The sequence below is a fragment of the Penicillium canariense genome, assembly GCF_028826845.1.
Source record: "Penicillium canariense strain IBT 26290 chromosome Unknown utg000001l_segment0_segment0, whole genome shotgun sequence".
Taxonomy (NCBI): Eukaryota; Fungi; Ascomycota; class Eurotiomycetes; order Eurotiales; family Aspergillaceae; genus Penicillium; species Penicillium canariense.
The window spans coordinates 8,948,385-8,965,862 of record NW_026622728.1 but is presented as its reverse complement, the minus strand read 5'-3'; the positions used below and the strand labels follow the sequence as shown (position 1 = coordinate 8,965,862).

Genomic DNA, 17,478 nt, shown 5'->3' with positions numbered 1-17,478 from the left:
ATTTTGACTACTACTACGCAGGTCCACAAATAAAGCCAAAGCTGGTTATTTCATTGATTTCGGTGGAGCCAGGCCAAAGAGTGAAGCCCGGTATACTGTGAACTGATCACGTTCAAAGCAAGTGCCAATTGCACAAGCTTAAGCAGAGGCCGAAACCTCCAGACGCTTGAAGCCGCCCTTGGCAGCAACCTCCTTCTGCAGCTCCGCCATGCGCTTCTGGTCTCCAGTAGGATCAGTCGAGTCCTCATCCAGCGTCCATGACAGGAAGCTGTTGGTATAGTTGGACTCGAAGCCCTCGTCCAGAATACCGAGACGTTTGCCGTAGCGGGTAACCTTCTCCCAGTCACGGGAGACATTCTTCAGGTCACGGCTGAAGTACGCATACGAGCGCTCGAAGATCTTGCGGTTGACGGGCGTCGCCATGATCGGCTTCATGTCGACGTACTCCTCATACGTGCCCGCGGGATCCGCGATGACCGCGTCGGTAGCGCGCTTCACGGCGCGCATGAACTTGCCCACCTTCTCGGAGTTGGCGGCGAGGAAGGCGTCATTGGCAATGTACAGGATCGAGCAGAAGCAGCAGCAGCCCAGCTCGGCGAGCTGGTCGATGCGCAGCATCTGGACGTCGTCGCGGGGCCGGTTCTGGCTCGCGAGCCATTCCTCCAGCTCGACCATCTGCACGTTCTCGAGACCGATGCCCGCGTCGATGTCGCCGCGGATGATGGCCTTGGTGACGTTCATGCCGCAGCGCACCGCGGTGTAGTCGTCGGCCGTCATGCCGTAGTACTTGGTCAGCTCGTCGATCTGGATCTTGCCGAACTCGCCGACGTATCCGATGCGCTTGCCCTTCAGCGAGCGGAAGTCCGGAGTGATCCCGGAGGACTTGAGGTAGACGACGCCCGTGAAGGGCTCGTCGAGAAGCGAGCCGATGGATGTCACGGGGAAGTTGCGGGCTTTGGCCTGGTAGATGTCAGCGAAGCTGTTGGTGAGTGGGGTATATCTATATCTCTCTCTCTCTAGGTATAGATGTATGTGTGGGTAACGTACAGCCAGGGTGTGGATCATAGCCTTGAAGCCCATGTCGACCTTGCCGCTGCCAATGATCTCAGTCACATCGGACGGGTCGTTGGGCTCCAGGAGGGCCACCTTGAGGCCCTCATCCTTGAAGTAGCCGCGGGCCTGGGCGAGGTACAGCGGGGCGTGGTACGGGGTGGCGTGCCTTGAGAATACTTAGCCTGGTTCGATGCACGAAACGAGGGCAGAATGAAGCAGATATAACAAGGGGGGAGGCTGTGTGCTGTCAGCATACCAGTTGGTCAGGAAAGTGATCTTGTCCGTTGCCATTTTGACGGTACAAAATTCAGCTATTGAATAACTTCAGGAAGTCAGTATGCCAGAGACCAGGGCATTTTCTTCCATTCCATGCTCGATCAATCGGCCACCACGTGCGTAATAGACACGATCGATCAAAGAACATGGGATGAAAGAAAACACCAAAGCACAAAGGGGGAACAATCAAAAGTCACGCATGTCCTTTCGCTAGTATTATCTAGATCAAGTTATGACAGTATAATCTCAGAACGACCAGCCCGACCTTTGACCGTCTTGCGTCGCGCAATGCATAGAATACAATGCTACCATCCAAGAGCGATCAAAGACCAGGCTGAGCCGAACACCTGTCATGCGTGGGCAGTGACCATTATACCAAGTACGATACCTTGACCCAGGGTGATCATCCTAGCGAGGACCCTGTCCGATCTCGGACTTTCCCCACACGGTGGGGAAAGACATCACGAGACTAGGACGTGCGCGACTCCATGGGAGTCATACCGATGGGAGACGGGTGAACAAAGGCGGTAGATAGGGAAGCGAACAAAGCAATTGAAACAGTTTAGAGGAAAGAAAAAGAATCACAAACGCATGGAGGGGTAGAAAATAAATACCCGTCCGTCCGGAGTGGGGAGCCCCGTGCGGCTGTACCCTCCTTACCCTTTGGAGAGGTGTTTCGCTCATGATGACCTTACCACGGAAAGAGTTCACCGAGACGAAAATGATCCGCAGCGCTGATTGGGTCTCCGCGTAACTTAATCCCACTCGAACCCACCATCGTGCCTCCGAACACAACCGCTTGACAATGGGCCCCGGGGAGAGCTACGAGGGGAGAGCTACGAGGGGAGAGCTACATGGGGGAGGTCGGCTCAGCAGGTAGTCATTAGCCCGATGGGCGGGATGATAGTGGCGCTCATAGTCAATGCATCCAGAGGGCGAGTTCAAATTCATTTAAAACATAGGCTTCATATGCAACGATGCAGCAGTTGAGGACAAATTACACGGGTGACGTCAAGGGAGGGGTCCAGACGTGGGACAGTCCACTCTGGGAAAAAGAGAAACATGGCACCAGATGCAGAAGAGAAAACAACAGGGAGGAAAACGTGACAAAGGACAGGCCCCCAAGAATGGGCCGATGAATAATGAACAAAAAAAAATCATTTGCACTCCATCCTTGTCGTCCCGTCCGGGGGCGAGCCAGAGAGGCTCTAGGTGGGATGTGAGCGTGAAAGTTAGGCCTGCTTCGGACTGCCCTCGGAAAGACGGGCCCCATTGACCGGGATGCTATCCAGCGGGGATTGGGGACGCTCGTTGGTCTTGCGGGTGCGTAGCGTGAGCGGGTAGAAGTGGTCATCGGGTTCTTCCTCCTCACTGTGATATGGTTAATCTTGCCATAATCCGGTCTGGGGATACTGGGGCACGGGGCACGGGGCACGGGGAAAAAAACTCACGGCAGCTTCCATGCGACGTAGTCCTCGGTGCCTAGTCCCTCCCGGCCTTCCTGCAGCGACGCAAAGTCACCCGGGGTCATCATGCCGGAACGATCGCGCGGGGACCCCGGCACGGACAACGGGCGGGAGATCTTCTGCTCAGTGCCGCCGATGATATCGAAGTAGTCCTCCGCTCCGTCAAACGAAGAGGGATACGCTAGTAGCCGGTGTTAGCCACAGTTCTGCACACGAGACGAAAAACGATACACGCTTACCTCTCCGTAACGCCAGCTGGCGGGCCTTGACGTACTCCAGGCCCATCCGCTTCCAGTCCAGCAGGTCACTCAAGCGTTCGGTGCGGTTACGCTGGTTGATCCGCTGCCGCCGGCTCTTCAAGGTAAAGTTATACATGAACTCAGTCAGCTGGTTGACCGAGTCATCCACGCCCTTGGTGCGGCGGTCCACGATGTAGATGCCATAGTCCGAGGAATTTTCAATCAGCTCCTCCATATAGCACCCGAAGCCGGAGAGGTTGGTGGTGATGCTGGGCACGCCCATCACCGTGCACTCCGCGGGGGTGTAACCCCACGGCTCATAGTAGGACGGGAACACTCCCAAGTGAGTACCCCGGACGAAATCGTCATAGTCCAGCGGGAGTACGGGGTTGGACGAATTCAGGAACTCGGGATGGAAGACGATCTTCACGCGATCGGACGAGCGGTTGAAGAGCTCGACCCGGCGCAGCTGGTTCAGGATCGGGTCCTCGTGGTCATTGACCATGTTGTGCGTGACAATGGGCGGCAGCGAGTGTCGCTTCATGGCAAAGAGGCGACGGCGCAGCAGGACTCGGTCCTGGCTGGTAATGAGGTCCTTCTCATCCGGCATGTTGTCGCCTTCCTTCCACTCCAGACAGCGCTCATACATGCGCTTTCCAATGCCCTTTTCGATGTTCTCGATCGTGTCCCGCAGGGACTTGACCACGGCCTGGCCCTTCAGCGACTCCACCGTGAGAGACGAAGTCTGCGCCGGCATAATGATAAAGGCTACCACAGTCGTCGTCGACCCGCTTGCCTTGAGGCGGTGGTTGAGGCGGGCCAGACCCTCAATGAACATGTCGACACCTTTGTTGCGGAACTCATACCGGCCAGCGGTGAAGAGGTAAAGGGTGTTATCCAGGTCGAAGTCATTTTGGCCGTAGAAATGGCCGCGGACAAAGTCATTGATCTTCTCCTTGGCTTGCGAGTGCAGGTTCTGGAACTCGTGCATGGCGGAGAATTTCTTGACATTGAGGCCATTGGGCAGGACCCCGTCGGGCTTGCGCTTCAGCAGGTGCTCGCTCTCAAAGGCCGTGATGTGCGAGACGGTGGTGAAGACATCCGCGCTGTGCGCGGCGGCGCGCTCGATACAGTAGCGGTGGTAGATCCCGCGCTTCCCGGCCTCCGCGTCCACGTCAAAGTGTTGGAGGTTGTTGTAGAAATCCACAGATCCGGCGCAGAGATAGCGACCCAGCAGGGTGGCGTGGGTGGTAAAGATGGTGGTCAGGTCCATGTGGCGCTTCTTGGTCAAGGGCAAGGCGACCCCGGCCAGCCATTCATGGAAATGGGCCACCACGGCCCGGCGGCGCTCATGGGCAATGTACTATGGCAAGACAAAGTCAGTTCTCATCGCTCCCCGTGTCGGGCGTCCTCTCGGACCTGTTCGAACGTACCTCGCCCAAAAACCAGGCGACCATGTATCCAAAGACGATGGCCTCGTTGGTCTCATGATCGGCGGCGGGGGAGGGGATCCCGGAGTTGTTCCACAGATCGCCCTTCCACTCGTCGAGCCAGCGGTAGCCCGTGCCCGTATTGATCAGCAGCACGCGCGGTGCGCCCTCGATCAGCCAGCGACCGTAGACAATTTCAATGCCGCGCTCCTGCATGGAGTTGATGGTGTCTCGCATGGCCGGGCTGGACGGGGTGAGCTCCTCGACCTCGACGGCCGCGGAGGCCTTGTTCAGAGGACCGATCAGGGTGTAGCGCTCCCCATACTCGGCAGTGGTGACGGGGGCTTTAGACTTGAGCACCGAGTAAATGCCGCCCACCCGGTTGGCCACCTCGGTGGCCACCTCGAACAGCATATGGTTGCGCACATCGCGCTTGATGGGTTCAGTGCCGTTCTCGTCGGCCATGGCAAGGAGCTGGGGACGCTATCCGTCCGAAGAGGCGACTGTCTGATTTTCTGGATTGACTGAATGAATGAAGAGGGGAAAGGGCGAAAAGAAACGAAAGAGAGGAGGGGGGGCGATGGCAGCAGAGCTTGGGGACGGGGCATAGACTTCCGGACTCGGTCTGTGCGGGGGCGATTCGGGATCTCTGTTGCGACGTGCAGCTCTTCCCCGGGTGGCTGGGGAAATTCACTGGGGACAAGAACAGAGCTAGTGAAGCTACGAGGTCCTACCACTATGAAGCTTGGAAGCTCGCAAATTATTTCAGAACAGCCAGAAAAGAAAAATTAAGCCAAAAAAAAAAAAAAGAACCGGAGCAAGCCGAAAAAGATAGGGGCGCCCAAAAACAAGGATGCGGCCAAGTTTTTGGGCGGGCCTGGCAGAGGTGGTTGTCCGCAGACAGACACGGTACGACTTACGACCTGACCTGACGGTAGTACCTTTAGCCCCGTCTGGTTGAAGTTTATGAGGCTCTGAGGCCAGGAGAGTCGGTCGGCCAGTCTGTCTGTCTGTCATGTCAATGGCCGAAAGAAGCTCCCGGTCAGTCGCTTGCGCATACTCCAGACTCAGTCCCAAGGGACGCTAGCTACTCCTCGCCCCCAGAATACGACCCTACCCCAACCAGCTCGCGAGGGACGATTGAAGCAATCATTTGACCGCGGTCAATGGGGAGAGTCCAATGACTGACGATCATCGGGACTCCTGGCCAATGCCGTCTGGTGCGATTGCGCGGTACAGGCGCCATTGTCGTCGGCGGGCGGCAAAAGCAACGCGGAGCTCGTCTGGGGAAAGCTGGCAGCGATGATGTCATCAGCGGGGCTCCACTGGACATGCTGACATGTTGACTGGTCCGTGGACCGTGCCCTGATCCAATGGATAGCTATCGATGGACACAGAAGCCGCCCCTGCCTGGCGGTGCCTGGGCGTGCTTCTGGGGGTGCTTGTGATGAGGAGGTGGAAGGTGGAAGATGCAACTGGCGGAGTCTCTCGTGAGGAAGTCACTGACTGCCGGCTGCCTCAGGCCATCACGGAAGAACTCACGACGGATTACTTCCCATTTTTCACACTCATCCGCTGCTGCGTCGCTAATGCTCGCTTTGTCGCGCCTCTACAGCGATTGATGCAGACCCGAGAAGCTCTTCCCGAATAGGCGAATCGATATCCAGGTTTTCAGAGGAATCTGAAAGCCCCGGGGCAGAAACATTTCAATCCGGGCCGGTGGAAATGGATTTGCCAAGGTCGGCCACAAGTGCTATGATGAGTAGACCGAGAATCCTGCGGAATTTAATCTATGCACAGATCAATTCGGCGTCCCCATATACGTTGAACTTCTCGGATATGGCCAACAGGCGACGATAGGAATCGCCATTCACACAGATCCTGCTAGCCTGATCCGCGCTCGATCAAAGTGGAACGAGAGTGCATACAGCTGCCATTTCGGCACACAGCGTGATGACTGCTGTAAAACAAGTGACAAGCAGCAAAACTGCGGGTATCTCGACATAGCGGGTTGCAAATTGGGGGTAATGGTACTAATGGTACCAGGCACGAGGAGTCACGCCACCATGACTCAACGAGACCTCATCAGCATGAAGCCCGCGGAGCTAGCAATAGCATCTCTGAGAGTGAAAGCGGACCGACCTGTCGGATGGCCCGTCCTATACCAACCGTTCCGTCCGGAGATTCCCGGCCAGTGCGATGAAAGTGCCATGCCTTGAGGTCTCTTCGGTTATGGCCCTATTTCACGGAAGTAGTAGCATTGGCGGCATCTGTCCAAGAGGAATCCTCCTGGAATGAGGAAGAGTTGCGATATTCCCATTCTTCAATCCCAGCATCTACTATAAGCTCATCATATTGTCGGCCTGGAAAAGGTCGCGGAAGTGAGGAACATGACGCAAAACACTTGGACTTGGGGAAGCTTGCAAGCTACTCCAAGACCACGAACAACCGCCGTGTACTCATCTATGCCTACGGTATCCACATACATGTGACAAAGCCGCCTTACCTTCGCAGAGAATTGGACCGTAGGTCGATCGATGTGCCCACAAACACTGGACTTGCAAATCTTGGGAGCAAAGAGTACAAAGAACCATTGGGAGATCCTCCCTGGCCCTGACTCAAACAATCACAGTGGCATTGTCCCTGAGACGAGAATCGCTTGCCCAGGATCGTCGCCTCGTTGGATGCGCCCGAATCGACGAGAAGGCCCGTTCCAGTCGTTTGACTATTTGTCAAGTTCTGAAAGGATCAACGCAAGATCAGGTGGGCTATGCGAGAGCAATGCTGGATAGCGAGGAAGATAAATACCCTGTCCCGTCTTGATGATGACCATCTTCGATTGTCCCCTCCACTCTCCCTTTCTGCATCCCCATTCTCTGCATTCTTCCCGATCTCTTCTCATGGCTTTCAAAGGTGACGCGCACCCGGATGCGCACGTCTATGCCAATCCTGTGTCCAATGTCCTTCAGCAAGCCGGCAAAGCCTCACAGCGACTCCTATCCATGATGTCGAAGAAAGCCCGGCGATGGTTCAAAGCCCGAAGTCGCCGCAAATACGGGATGCCACCGGGTTGGGAGCCTGTGTCGAGGCAGGGGCGCTCGAACTTGGCGAGACGAAGGACTCCATCGCCCGAGCCATCCAGCCAGCGGGTGAACAGATCCAGGCGCAGCGTGCATCCGCAGGACGGTCGTCGCGTTAGGTTCAGACTGCCGAACCCAGATCTGTCTCCCTCGTCATCCACGGTAGATCAACAGTCCACCATCCCCCCATCCCTACTACGATCCAATCCCTCGCTTGTAAACATCGAACTTGAATGGCAGTCCGCGCTGAATGCCGCCGGGCATCAAGGTCAGGATTCTTCCCCATCGTTCGCCAGATGGACGGAACTAACAGCGGAAATCGAGTCTATGTTGGGTTCATCGGCTGACTCGGAGAGTCAAGCGGAGGCCTTCGATTCATTTTCTCCTCGTGCTCTTTCCCAGGATTATCCGCATGCACTCGAGATGCACCTCACTCCTCCTGGCACGCCTCCTCCGATCTCCAATTCGGGCAGTCCAGCCAGACGTGCGAGAACCGATGTCATCTACCGCCTTACGTTTCTAACCTTCCTTCCCCTATCCCCTCTCACCACTGACATGTGCCGATTCGAGATGGATCGGCCGATGTCCGAGGAACTCAGTGACAGTCAGTCGCGTCCTCTTAGCCCCCTTGGCACGATCGTAGAAAACCAGCCGAGCGATTCTCTGGACGCGACCAAGGAGCACAGCCATGGATTTCCCAGTCGCTCAACTCCTATCAGTCCAGAGGACTCATCAAGCTCCAATACGCCGACTTCGCGCAGTCGGCGACTCGACGATGACTGCGGTTCTGTGCACAATACCGAGATCTCTCTCAGATACATTCTTGACACTGGCCTTGTCGCCCAGTCTCGAAGAAAAAAGCGCAAGTCCTCCCATGAGGACGTTTAATTAGGCAATGATTTGTCTAGAGCGTGGCGCTGGCGCTACCTTGGACGACTCATTTGTTTCTCTTCGCACCTGATACCCATATTTATGGTAAGATTTGATTAGTTGTTTTGACAACCCTTTCGTTAGATAATGTTGTATTGTGATAGCCCTTTTGGTAATCTGGACTTAACAATTCATTCAATGGTGCTGTTTTCGCCTAGTTGCTTCTATACTTGAACAATAATTATTTGGTAGAATTCTCCCATTCCGCGCTGCCGCCGCGACACGACCGCGCCCGCATCATCGGCCACCAGCTTTCAGAGCTTGCGAATCGTAAGCCAGATATCAAATATTACCAGAAAGTCCCGTAAATTGTAATTGTCCTGCAGGTCCAGGACATGCCTAGCTCCACCTACCCCCTCCGCCAAGTATCTCCGCCAAGGTTGGCCAGAGATCGCTGCACATTCGTTGGTGAAGTCATTGTGGGGAAATGACTTCATGATGGTGTCACGCATATCTCCAGACTATTAACAAAGGTATTAAAGGCCGGTCAGAGCGCCAAATTTCTTCTATCAATAATTCAGCTTCAAGTCAAACAACAACTCTATATTCAAGTACGGATTTGCACAATATGTTCAATGGGTCTGGGAGAAGTCACTTCTAACAAGAAATCCACGCAGCTCAATCCACTTCTTCCACCGTCCTTACACCAACTCCTTCAATATGGTTCGCGGCGCAGAGTACGACAACGGAATTCCCCAGAGCGACAACGCCATTGAGGCGGGCGAAACTAAGGCTCACGGCACGGGCAATACTGTAAGTCGGACCGAGTATTGGAATCCCAATTGAATCCATCGATCGAAAAGCTAACACCATTGTTCATCAGGATGCCCCCATCAACCGTGTGAACAAGGTCGCTCCTATGCCTGAAGAAACGGGCTCACAGCGCGAAGTTCACAGTGGCGCAGGCAGTGCTGGCTCGAACAGCGGCAAGGGCGGCCACGAACCCAAGTCCATGGGCCAGAAGAAGGGCGTTAGCGACAGGGCGTAAACTAAGGTGTTGATTGATCACGATCTTACCATCCGAAACCATCCTGCTTGAGGATACGGCTATTGCACTTGGAATGACACGAGCTACGCGAACATCTGTACTTTACTACGCGCGATAGGAGGCGGAGTTTATGGGGTTACGTATTGCGTATCATATGAAATATCAAACATTGAAAGCGTGTCCAGCAGATCAACTTAATGTCGTAAAGGTGCCTAATCATGTATTCACCAAAGCAAAGTCTTAACTTGAATCAATGACATTCAAATTGCAGATTTTCCAGCCGACGAAGTACCTATTTTGTATGGAACCTCTTATTGACAGATCTCCTCGTTAACTGACTACCGATCTGGAAATTTGGAACTCGAAGCTTCTCCCTGGAAAGTAGCTCCAAAAGTCTCCGACGGTCGTAAGGGCCAGGAGGCCCAGAATTACTTAGATATCGTTGATCCACCACTTCATTTGAAAGCTTCAGCCTAAAACAATGTTCCCATCAGTCATTCTCGTGCCGCTGTTGTAGATAGTCTCCGCCTCCGCATCTCTGCTATCTATGCGCAACTGCTGGTCATTCGAGAATTGTAAGAAGCAAGAAACCACGAGGACACCCGCAATCGTATCAGGGGGTCTTTCGGTAACCTCCAATGGCCAATACTATTTTACGTAAAGCGGGTGCCACGATTGTCCCACGTTTAGGTAGTCTCTATAATAGAAGAACACAACGTCAACACTTGAGTTTCATTCAAACTCGTAATGAGCAGAAAACCAAATATAAAGCGGGCTTAGCTGATGTCTAAGTGGAAAAACCACCGTTTGAAACAAGAGCAACTAAAAGGACATGATTGCTTCTGTACAGTTTCTAGGGGGAAAAAGTTTGAGAAAAAAAATTAATGTGACGGCCACAAGAATTATATATAAGGACTAGATAAGGACTAGATGCGGACTAGATGCGGACGGCCACATATTGCCACAGATGGAAGGGGTGGGCAAATGAGGAATTAAAGGAATTGATCAAGATTCAGAGGAGTCAGCCCCCTTGTCCGAGTCTTGCTTGTCGCTGGCAGACTCGGTCTTCTCCGGATTCTCTGGCTCAGCTGCGGCTTCAGAAATGCGCTTTGCGTTGACAAGCTCTAGCAGCTTGTCGCCCAGGTTGCCGGCACCCTCAATCTTTCCCAGTTTAGACTGAAGATGGGCGATATCGGCTTGCATCCTGGCCAATTTATTAGTTTTCTGTTCTGAGGGGGGAATATTTCATTATCATAGAGACTCACCTCTTCTTTCCAGCCTCTGTCTCAACATTTGCTTCTTCAAAGGCCTCTGTCCACTGGTCTCGGTAATTGTTGAACACAGGTCTCATAATCATGTCCACAGTCATATCGGGGAGGTGTTTGCTCAGGACACGGTGAAGAGTACCAGTCTCTTTGGCCAATGTCTCCATGTAAGAATGAACACCCGTGGAAGTCTCGTTGTCCCAGTCGATCTTCTTCATGGCGGCGACATGGACTGACGATCGCGAGCTCATGATATCAACAAACTTCTCGTGGATACCGGTCTGATGCTCTTGACAAAGTCGCTTGACCTTGTCGAATTCAGCCATGACTTGGTTGGTCTGTCCATGGCGTCGGACAAATTCGCGTACGTACGGCACAAGAGCAATGACAAAACTCAATGCCTGCGACGAAAGGGCAAGGTGCTTGGTCGTAATGTTCTTCAAGCCCGCACTGCGCGTAGCACCGGCGCCGAGAATCAGTTGTGAGGAACGTGAGTTGAACAGCTTCAAAATTTCGAGCAGCTGTGGGACAATGTCCTGAATCATGCTGGGAATATTCGCCATGAGGAACTCGAACTCTTCAATACTGCGCATTATTGCCAGTGCCGAGTCAGGCAGAATGTATTTCTGCTCGTCAATAACCGCGCTGCGCACCTTCTCCTTGCCCGATCCATTGACGCCATTGCCTGCCTCGGAAGCATTTTTTCGCTCACTCTCGCTCTCTGGAACCCAGATCTTGGAAACTTCTACCCAAGCCTCGATCTCCTTGGTGCTTGCGTCTAGAATGCGACTTAGCACAATGACTTCAGAATCACCGAAGTCCCGCGCATCCCACCGGTCAGAGTCCATGACCTTGACAATGCGGTGGCGTTGAGATTCGCCAAACCGGGTAATGAATTCACGGATTTGGTTGCCAACGATGGTCTTTAAGGCAGTGCCACCACGTCCCGAAATTGCCTCACACTCATCTGCGAAAAGGCGGTTGAGTGTGAAGTACTTCAAGAACTCTTCCTTGGAAAGCTGAGAGGTTTGCTCGGAGCGGACCTTCAGAACCTTGGTTATTTGAGACTGGGCGATGTCAACCGCTTGACCAAGCAGGCTCGACATGTCCAAAACCTGCAAGATCTCATCTTGGGCCATAGCCGAAGCCGAGGATCCATGGTCGGGAGACCTAATGGTCTGGTCTGAACTCTGCGTATTGGAATTCCGAGAGGGTGATCTGATACCGGCGGCCGGAGAGCTTCCAAGACCACTGGCTATATCCAAAAGAATCTTGACTTGAGTACTCAGCCGGCGCAGACATTCACTAATGCCTGTATAGACCCCGACAAGCATGGCATAGGCATCGCCTGAGTCAAGAGCACGTAGATTCCGCGCAAGAATGGACGACTTCTCCTGCTGGCTCCGTTGCCGGTCGCCATGAGTGGACACTGAAACCATGGATTCATTGTCGTCATCGCTAGAACTGGGGAGGTATTTTCGAATAAGCCCTTTCATCTCTCGTAAGACGGCCGTCTTGAAAGATGTGGCCGCGGCGGTTGTGTAGTGAGATCTGGCTAGTCCAGTGAGTTGGGTGTTCAATCTGGACCGCAGCTCATTGTTAAAATTCATATAAGCAGGGGAAACCATTGATACAGGACGTTGGCCACCACGTTGTCGCAAGAATGAGGCACCCCAACGCTGCAAGGTCAATGCAGATGCCACATTTTCGACATGACCTCGTAGATCTCCCAACAGGTCATTTAGGAAACGAGTTTCGTAACCCATACCAATGCGTTGTCTCAATAGAGCAAGATCATCAGACGCTCCCTCAAGAGCCTTCAGGCCACGGAGATCAATGGGTTTTCGCGGAAGATCCTGCTCGTCTTCCTCAGGTGGCCGCTCAGATGCTTTCTCGCCCGACATCAGTTTTTCTACCTCTTCAAGTTCGTCGGCAGCAACTTCAATGTCTCCTTGCTCGACTAACTCCTCACAGTGAGAGACGGACTCCACTACGTCTCGCAGTTGAGCCACGGCAGCAGCGAGCATCCGCACATTTTCTCTTCGCCGCCGCAAGTTCACGATCTTCAAACCACCCAGAGCCATTTCCTTGTCAATTTTCTGCAAGTCCTTGCGCAAAATCTGGATGCGCTTAACAGAGTCGGCTGCTTCCGCATGGAGTTCTCTGAGCGAACCTAAAGCAGTGAAGAATGACTTGGAGGCAGTCGATATAGAGGAGATTAGGTGAATTTCCACCGTATCCATGTACCAAGATAGTTTTTCTTGAAGAATTGCATTGGTCGCAAGCGCCTTCCTGCCGGTATGGACTGGCTCCGGGACACCCCCATTGGCGGGTTGATCGTCCTTAGTCGGTGGCCGTGGGGGTCTAACCACCTCTGATTTTTCTGAAATGACATCAAACGTACGCGGGTTCTCCAAATGAAAGTCTTCTTCGAAATATACCGGTGGGATTGTAGACAAAGGTGTCACAGCAGGGCCACGGCCACGCGCACCGGAGGAACGTCGGCCGCGAGTATCATAGGGGGAAGTTGGCCGTGAACTAGTAGACATTATTGAGGACCTTCGCTCTGAGCTCCACGGCTTCAATGATTCCATATCATCGGGTTTGGGGGACTTGAAACCAGGCGGCATCTGCGCGTCTTCCCCAGAGCCCTCCTTTGATTGCTGGAAAACATCGTACAGCGAGCCCACTTGCGCGAGGTATGGTTGAAACGCTTTCGAGTCCACATGCGGGATATTCGTCAGGGTCACCGGAGGGATATCGCGGGACGAAGGGGGCTTATATCCCGTGGAAGATACGGCGGTATGAGGCGTCAAGCCAGTGCGAGTTATTGGATGTTGGAGTAGGGTAGAGATGGCTGAGGATCCATAAACTGATCAGCTATCATATCACCATTAAGATCAGCGCTGTTTACGAACCATTTTGCCCGGACTCAGCAATGGAGCCATGGTGATGGGAAATGTCTAGGATGCCCCCAATGCTCACGATCGAGCTCGCTGTGGACCCCCTCCTCAGGGGGTATCGTTGAGGGGCAACCCGAGGGGACTCCAGCTGCGGAGTAGAATAATGCGAGAGCGACGGCGTCGATACGCCAGACGCCAGGCTGTCAATTGACTTGCGTGGACTGGATGGCGCCATGTTGTTCATGTCCGCAAGGCGGATGCGACGGCCACCCGGGGTCGATCGCTGGGGAAGCTCGGAGTTACCTGATCATGACATATAGGTGTCTTCACTGCACCAGTCCAGGCCAGTGCCGCTGTGGACACTTCACAGTCAATCCCTCGGGCCCGTCTGTGCAATCCGAAAACGTTTCACGAGTTTGCGAGGCCAGAAGGGAATGCCAAGCAGAGTTGTCGCCGTGGCATTGTTTCCAGGTGCCATGTGCTGTTCCGCCCAATCGGGAAAGGCGCCAGCTTGTTGAGAAGCCCTCGGGGAAGCTGTTTCTCCGGCCGTCCCGCGGCTAACGCTGCTGAGTGCCTCAGGGCTCGGGCAGAACCACTTTACGCGTCCCGCTCGACGCGACGCGTTGGCGTTCCCGCCTAAATCCAAAAGTTCTCCCTTCCTGTCCCTCTCCATCACCACCGTCCGCAAGCACCATGGATAGACGCACCCCCTACACCCTGAGTGTTCTCGAGTCCAGCACTAATGGCGCTGAGGACTCTCGCTCTTTCACCCAAACTCGTCTGCGCGATTTCGTGCTACAATTCCAGCTGGATAATGCATTCATTTACCGGTACGCAGCCCACATCCATCATTCTCCTCAGAGGCTGTGTTGTGTTCAAGAGCTGACCCATCCATCCATTATGGCAGCGACCAATTACGACACAATGTGCTCGGAAAGAATTACTACTGCGACATTGATATCGCCCACCTAATTTCCTACAACGAGGATTTGGCGCACAAGCTCACATCAGAGCCCGCCGATATCATTCCTCTGGTGGGTGCAACGCTGTATTATCCCGTCCATCTTTTCACTTGCTAATACACGAGTAGTTTGAAGCGGCGCTCCAGGAATGTACGAAACGAATCGTCTTCCCCGGCCAGCAGGATATCAGTCTCCCCTCCCACCAACTGCTTATTCACTCCTCCGCAACCCACATCTCTATCCGTGATCTCAATGCCACCAATATCTCTCACTTGGTCCGAATCCCAGGTATTGTGATCGGCGCTTCGACTATTTCGTCCAAAGCGACCGCAGTCCACATTCGCTGCAAGAATTGCGACCATAGTGAAAATATTACCGTCGACGGTGGCTTCTCTGGACTGACGCTCCCCCGACGTTGCGGTCGTGCAAAGGTCCCTGGTGACCAACCGGACGAACAATGCCCTCTCGACCCCTACGTGGTTCACCATGAGAAGTGCCTTTTTGTGGACCAGCAGGTTCTCAAGCTTCAGGAGGCTCCCGACCAGGTGCCGGTGGGTGAATTGCCCCGCCATGTGCTGATTTCCGCCGACCGATACTTGGCGAACCGCGTTGTCCCCGGTTCTCGCTGCACTGTGATGGGAATTTTCTCCATCTATCAAGCCAAGGGCGGTAAGAAGGAGGCTGCCGTGGCTATTCGCAACCCTTATCTTCGGGCAGTGGGCATCAACACCGACATGGATCAGACTGCCAAGGGCAATTCTGTCTTCAGCGAGGAGGAGGAGCAAGAGTTCTTGGAGCTCAGCCGCCGGCCAGATCTGTACGATGCTCTTGCCCGAAGCATCGCCCCGTCCATCTATGGCAACCTCGACATGAAAAAGGCCATTGTCTGTCTGCTGATGGGTGGTTCCAAGAAAATTCTTCCGGATGGAATGAAGCTTCGTGGTGATATCAACGTGCTCATGCTTGGTGACCCCGGAACTGCCAAGTCTCAACTGTTGAAGTTCGTTGAAAAGGCTGCCCCTATCGCCATCTATACTTCCGGAAAGGGTTCCTCAGCAGCCGGTTTGACGGCCTCTGTCCAGCGAGACCACACCACCCGCGAATTCTACCTGGAAGGCGGTGCCATGGTTCTGGCAGATGGCGGTGTGGTATGTATTGACGAGTTCGACAAGATGCGTGACGAGGACCGAGTAGCGATTCACGAAGCCATGGAGCAACAGACTATCTCTATTGCCAAGGCCGGTATCACAACGATTCTGAATTCCCGGACATCTGTTCTAGCCGCGGCCAATCCAGTCTTTGGCCGTTATGATGATCTCAAAACCCCTGGCGAGAACATCGATTTCCAGACCACCATTCTGTCCCGTTTCGATATGATCTTCATTGTACGAGATAACCACGAGCGTGGCCACGACGAAAGAATTGCCCGCCACGTTATGGGTGTGCACATGGGTGGCCGTGGTATGGAGGAGCAAGTCGAGGCTGAGATTCCCGTCGACCAAATGAAGCGCTACATCAGCTACTGCCGCAGGTAAACTTTACAATCCTCCAACGCCAATTGCCCGCATCGATGCTAACATACTATTTCTAGCCGCTGTGCCCCTCGTCTCTCCCCTGAGGCCGCCGAGAAGCTCTCTTCGCACTTCGTCTCCATCCGCAAGCAAGTGCACCGCGCAGAACTGGAGTCCAACACCCGCTCCTCAATCCCCATCACCGTCCGCCAGCTGGAAGCCATCGTCCGTATCACCGAGTCCTTGGCCAAACTTTCTCTCTCCCCCATCGCCACAGAGGCCCACGTTGACGAGGCCATTCGCCTCTTCTTAGCATCCACCATGGACGCAATAACCCAAGGCGAGGGCCAAGGCAGTAAGGAGCTCATGGAAGAAGCGAGCAAGATCGAGGACGAGCTCAAGCGCCGCCTGCCGCTGGGCTGGAGCACCAGCCTGGCGACGCTCCGCCGCGAGTTCGTTGACGGCAAGGGATACACCGAGCAAGCACTCAATCGGGCCCTAGTTGTCTTGCAGCGGCGGGAGACGGTGCAGATCCGTTCTGGTGGCTCGCAGATCTACCGGAACAAGCCTTAATCTCTACGCCTGCCTTATCACGATTTTGACATGTTATTCTTCTTTCTACACCGTGTACGTGCAATGGGTGACGGTTGTTTCTTCGGTTTGTGCATCAACTCGGCTCGCAAGGCATGGGAGTTTGAGCGGAGTTTGCGGCGTGTGTAATATTTCTTGAGGATATACTTTAGCCTAGTTTGTCTCTACATGCATAATTGCATTTTCTGTTCGATCACGTTCCATCTTTCTGCCTCAATGGTTGCACTTTACAGGAATCACGCACATTAACCTCACTAGCACCTACAGTACCAAACACCACGCAGTCTGTAGCATAATCCCTGGGCAACCATTCACATAACCATGCGCTCCGCCTGCTGAACCGATCTGTCATTCGCTAACCATGGAAGCTGCCAAGAGTCTCCATTTTGGGCCTGCATATTTCTCCGAGTGGAGTTGACATTCGGTTCCCGCCGGCAAAGCATTGCTCTCTAGGCACCAGGATTTCTCGACAAAGCGCCCAGTCCCGAAGCAAGCGCAGGGCAGATAGACTGTCCTTGGCCTGCAGGACCAGTGCAACATCAGAGCCCATCACGCTCGACTCTGTGGCTGGAATGTAGGGCTGCATCCTGCGTCATTATTGTGGCGCATGAGAAGGATTCAAGGTCCTGTATGTCGTGCTTCGAGCGCTCATATGTTCCAGCTCACTGGGATTGGCATGTCTTTCAGCGCAGATAGACGTGATATTTCTGGCCACCTGTGTGAGCTGGGTCTGCTAGAATTGGGTCAATTGGGGTACACGGAGGGGCCTGCTTGTCATCGACTT

At 53.9% G+C, this 17,478-nt stretch overlaps 7 protein-coding genes across 7 annotated transcripts; 4 read left to right on the top strand and 3 right to left on the bottom strand.

Moving 5' to 3' along the window:
* Positions 1 to 138: 138 nt before the first annotated feature.
* Positions 139 to 1,344, bottom strand: N7482_003107 (NMT1/THI5 family protein; the record flags this gene model as incomplete). Its single annotated transcript, XM_056685232.1, has 3 exons — positions 139 to 960; positions 1,048 to 1,219; positions 1,310 to 1,344. 3 exons carry the CDS (start codon positions 1,342 to 1,344, stop codon positions 139 to 141), a joined length of 1,029 nt encoding a protein of 342 aa, XP_056548838.1.
* A 1,217-nt stretch (positions 1,345 to 2,561) lies between these two features.
* N7482_003106 (glycogen [starch] synthase) lies at positions 2,562 to 4,929 on the bottom strand (the record flags this gene model as incomplete). Its single annotated transcript, XM_056685231.1, has 4 exons — positions 2,562 to 2,700; positions 2,781 to 2,976; positions 3,035 to 4,397; positions 4,468 to 4,929. The coding sequence occupies 4 exons, from the start codon at positions 4,927 to 4,929 to the stop codon at positions 2,562 to 2,564; spliced, it is 2,160 nt and encodes a 719-aa protein (XP_056548837.1).
* A 922-nt stretch (positions 4,930 to 5,851) lies between these two features.
* On the top strand, positions 5,852 to 6,115 carry N7482_003105 (uncharacterized protein; the record flags this gene model as incomplete). The annotated part of the gene is made up of 1 exon (XM_056685230.1): positions 5,852 to 6,115. One exon carries the CDS (start codon positions 5,852 to 5,854, stop codon positions 6,113 to 6,115), a length of 264 nt encoding a protein of 87 aa, XP_056548836.1.
* A 1,249-nt stretch (positions 6,116 to 7,364) lies between these two features.
* Positions 7,365 to 8,432, top strand: N7482_003104 (uncharacterized protein; the record flags this gene model as incomplete). Its single annotated transcript, XM_056685229.1, has 1 exon — positions 7,365 to 8,432. The coding sequence occupies one exon, from the start codon at positions 7,365 to 7,367 to the stop codon at positions 8,430 to 8,432; it is 1,068 nt and encodes a 355-aa protein (XP_056548835.1).
* A 702-nt stretch (positions 8,433 to 9,134) lies between these two features.
* Positions 9,135 to 9,462, top strand: N7482_003103 (uncharacterized protein; the record flags this gene model as incomplete). Its single annotated transcript, XM_056685228.1, has 2 exons — positions 9,135 to 9,227; positions 9,298 to 9,462. 2 exons carry the CDS (start codon positions 9,135 to 9,137, stop codon positions 9,460 to 9,462), a joined length of 258 nt encoding a protein of 85 aa, XP_056548834.1.
* A 1,005-nt stretch (positions 9,463 to 10,467) lies between these two features.
* Positions 10,468 to 13,874, bottom strand: N7482_003102 (vacuolar protein sorting-associated protein 54; the record flags this gene model as incomplete). The annotated part of the gene is made up of 3 exons (XM_056685227.1): positions 10,468 to 10,666; positions 10,728 to 13,584; positions 13,646 to 13,874. 3 exons carry the CDS (start codon positions 13,872 to 13,874, stop codon positions 10,468 to 10,470), a joined length of 3,285 nt encoding a protein of 1,094 aa, XP_056548833.1.
* A 449-nt stretch (positions 13,875 to 14,323) lies between these two features.
* N7482_003101 (MCM DNA helicase complex subunit MCM5) lies at positions 14,324 to 16,676 on the top strand (the record flags this gene model as incomplete). The annotated part of the gene is made up of 4 exons (XM_056685226.1): positions 14,324 to 14,460; positions 14,511 to 14,664; positions 14,721 to 16,123; positions 16,184 to 16,676. The coding sequence occupies 4 exons, from the start codon at positions 14,324 to 14,326 to the stop codon at positions 16,674 to 16,676; spliced, it is 2,187 nt and encodes a 728-aa protein (XP_056548832.1).
* Between the last annotated feature and the right edge of the window lie 802 nt (positions 16,677 to 17,478).